A 1,115-nucleotide genomic window follows, 5' to 3' on the forward strand; every position below is an offset into this window, starting at 1 on the left:
AAAGAATACATTTGCCCTCACTCTCTGGTTCTGGTCTCTATGGAAGAGGTGATCCTTTGTCACCCTTGTCGGATGTTTCTTTAATTGACCTTTCAAGGACATGATCGCCCCCAAGGACCCATTTGGTTGTGAAGGCTGGTCCCCCAAGGGTAGAAATGCAAATTCATGATATCTGAGGTGAAAAGGCAAATTCTTCCCCAGAGGCCGAATGGATGGGTTGAAGGTGTGGAAGCACAGGGCCGTGGGGCAGCGAGCCCACGCTCTGTGGACTTACTTCAGCTCTTGAGAGTTGGCAGCCATCAGGGATTTGAGAGTCTTGTCTGCCAAAGGACACCCAGAAACACTGGGAAGAAAAGGAACAAATTAACCACAGGCAAACTTGACTCTGATGTCGGTGTGAGCTTGAGAGCACACGTTTATGGGAGGTTGGGGAAGGAAAATGAATGGATGGATGAAGAAAAACCTAGTTTCCACCTGAATCTGCTATTCTGATCTCTCTGGATTTGTAGACAGCTCAGATATTTTTCAGTCTCAGATTTCTTTTTTTTTTTCTTTTAGAAGTTTGTATTCTCCCCTCCCCCCTCAGATTTCTTATTAATGAGATTTCTGAGCTCAGAAACTCAGGGGTACACTGAGACCCGGAGTGAGAACCTCCTGTTTCATCATGGAGTAATGATGATTGAATGTTCTAAAGTTTCTTCCTCAAAAGGAAAAAAAACCATATCACTGAAGAAGCTAAAGTGAAAGGATAGAGCCTTTAATAACATTACAGCCTTTAATAACAGTACAGCTTTTATTAACTATTTAGTTCCATAAATCTTCCATGTATTCCTCATTTGGCACTAGGAATGCTGTATCCTGCCGGATGAAGCACCTTAGGCTTCTCCCATCTCTCCTGTGTCCCACATAACTCTGAAAGTGAAAAAAGTGTACAACCTGGACTCCAAGATCAGAAAAACTTTTTGGCCTCCCAATTTTTTTCTCTACTGCATGACACGAAAAGACTGAAGATTGACCTTCACTTTATATCTGGAAACTATGAGAACAAACAAAAGTCAACTCGATCCTCATCACTTCCTGACAACATATTTCTAGAATGGGTGGGCGATGGGGGG

The 1,115-nt window shown here is 43.0% G+C and overlaps 1 protein-coding gene across 1 annotated transcript in view; it reads right to left on the reverse strand.

Annotated features, from left to right (window-relative positions):
• ST18 (ST18 C2H2C-type zinc finger transcription factor) overlaps window positions 1-1,115 on the reverse strand; it is a 132,858-nt gene that overhangs the window by 25,753 nt on the left and 105,990 nt on the right. The window contains exon 14 of the mRNA XM_045292036.1: window positions 275-343. Coding sequence (XP_045147971.1) covers window positions 275-343 — 69 coding nt within the window. The remainder of the gene's footprint in view (window positions 1-274; window positions 344-1,115) is intronic.

Source organism: Echinops telfairi, unplaced genomic scaffold (assembly GCF_000313985.2).
Source record: "Echinops telfairi isolate 266 unplaced genomic scaffold, ASM31398v2 ScPeMD7_1;HRSCAF=3_0, whole genome shotgun sequence".
NCBI lineage: Eukaryota > Metazoa > Chordata > Mammalia > Afrosoricida > Tenrecidae > Echinops > Echinops telfairi.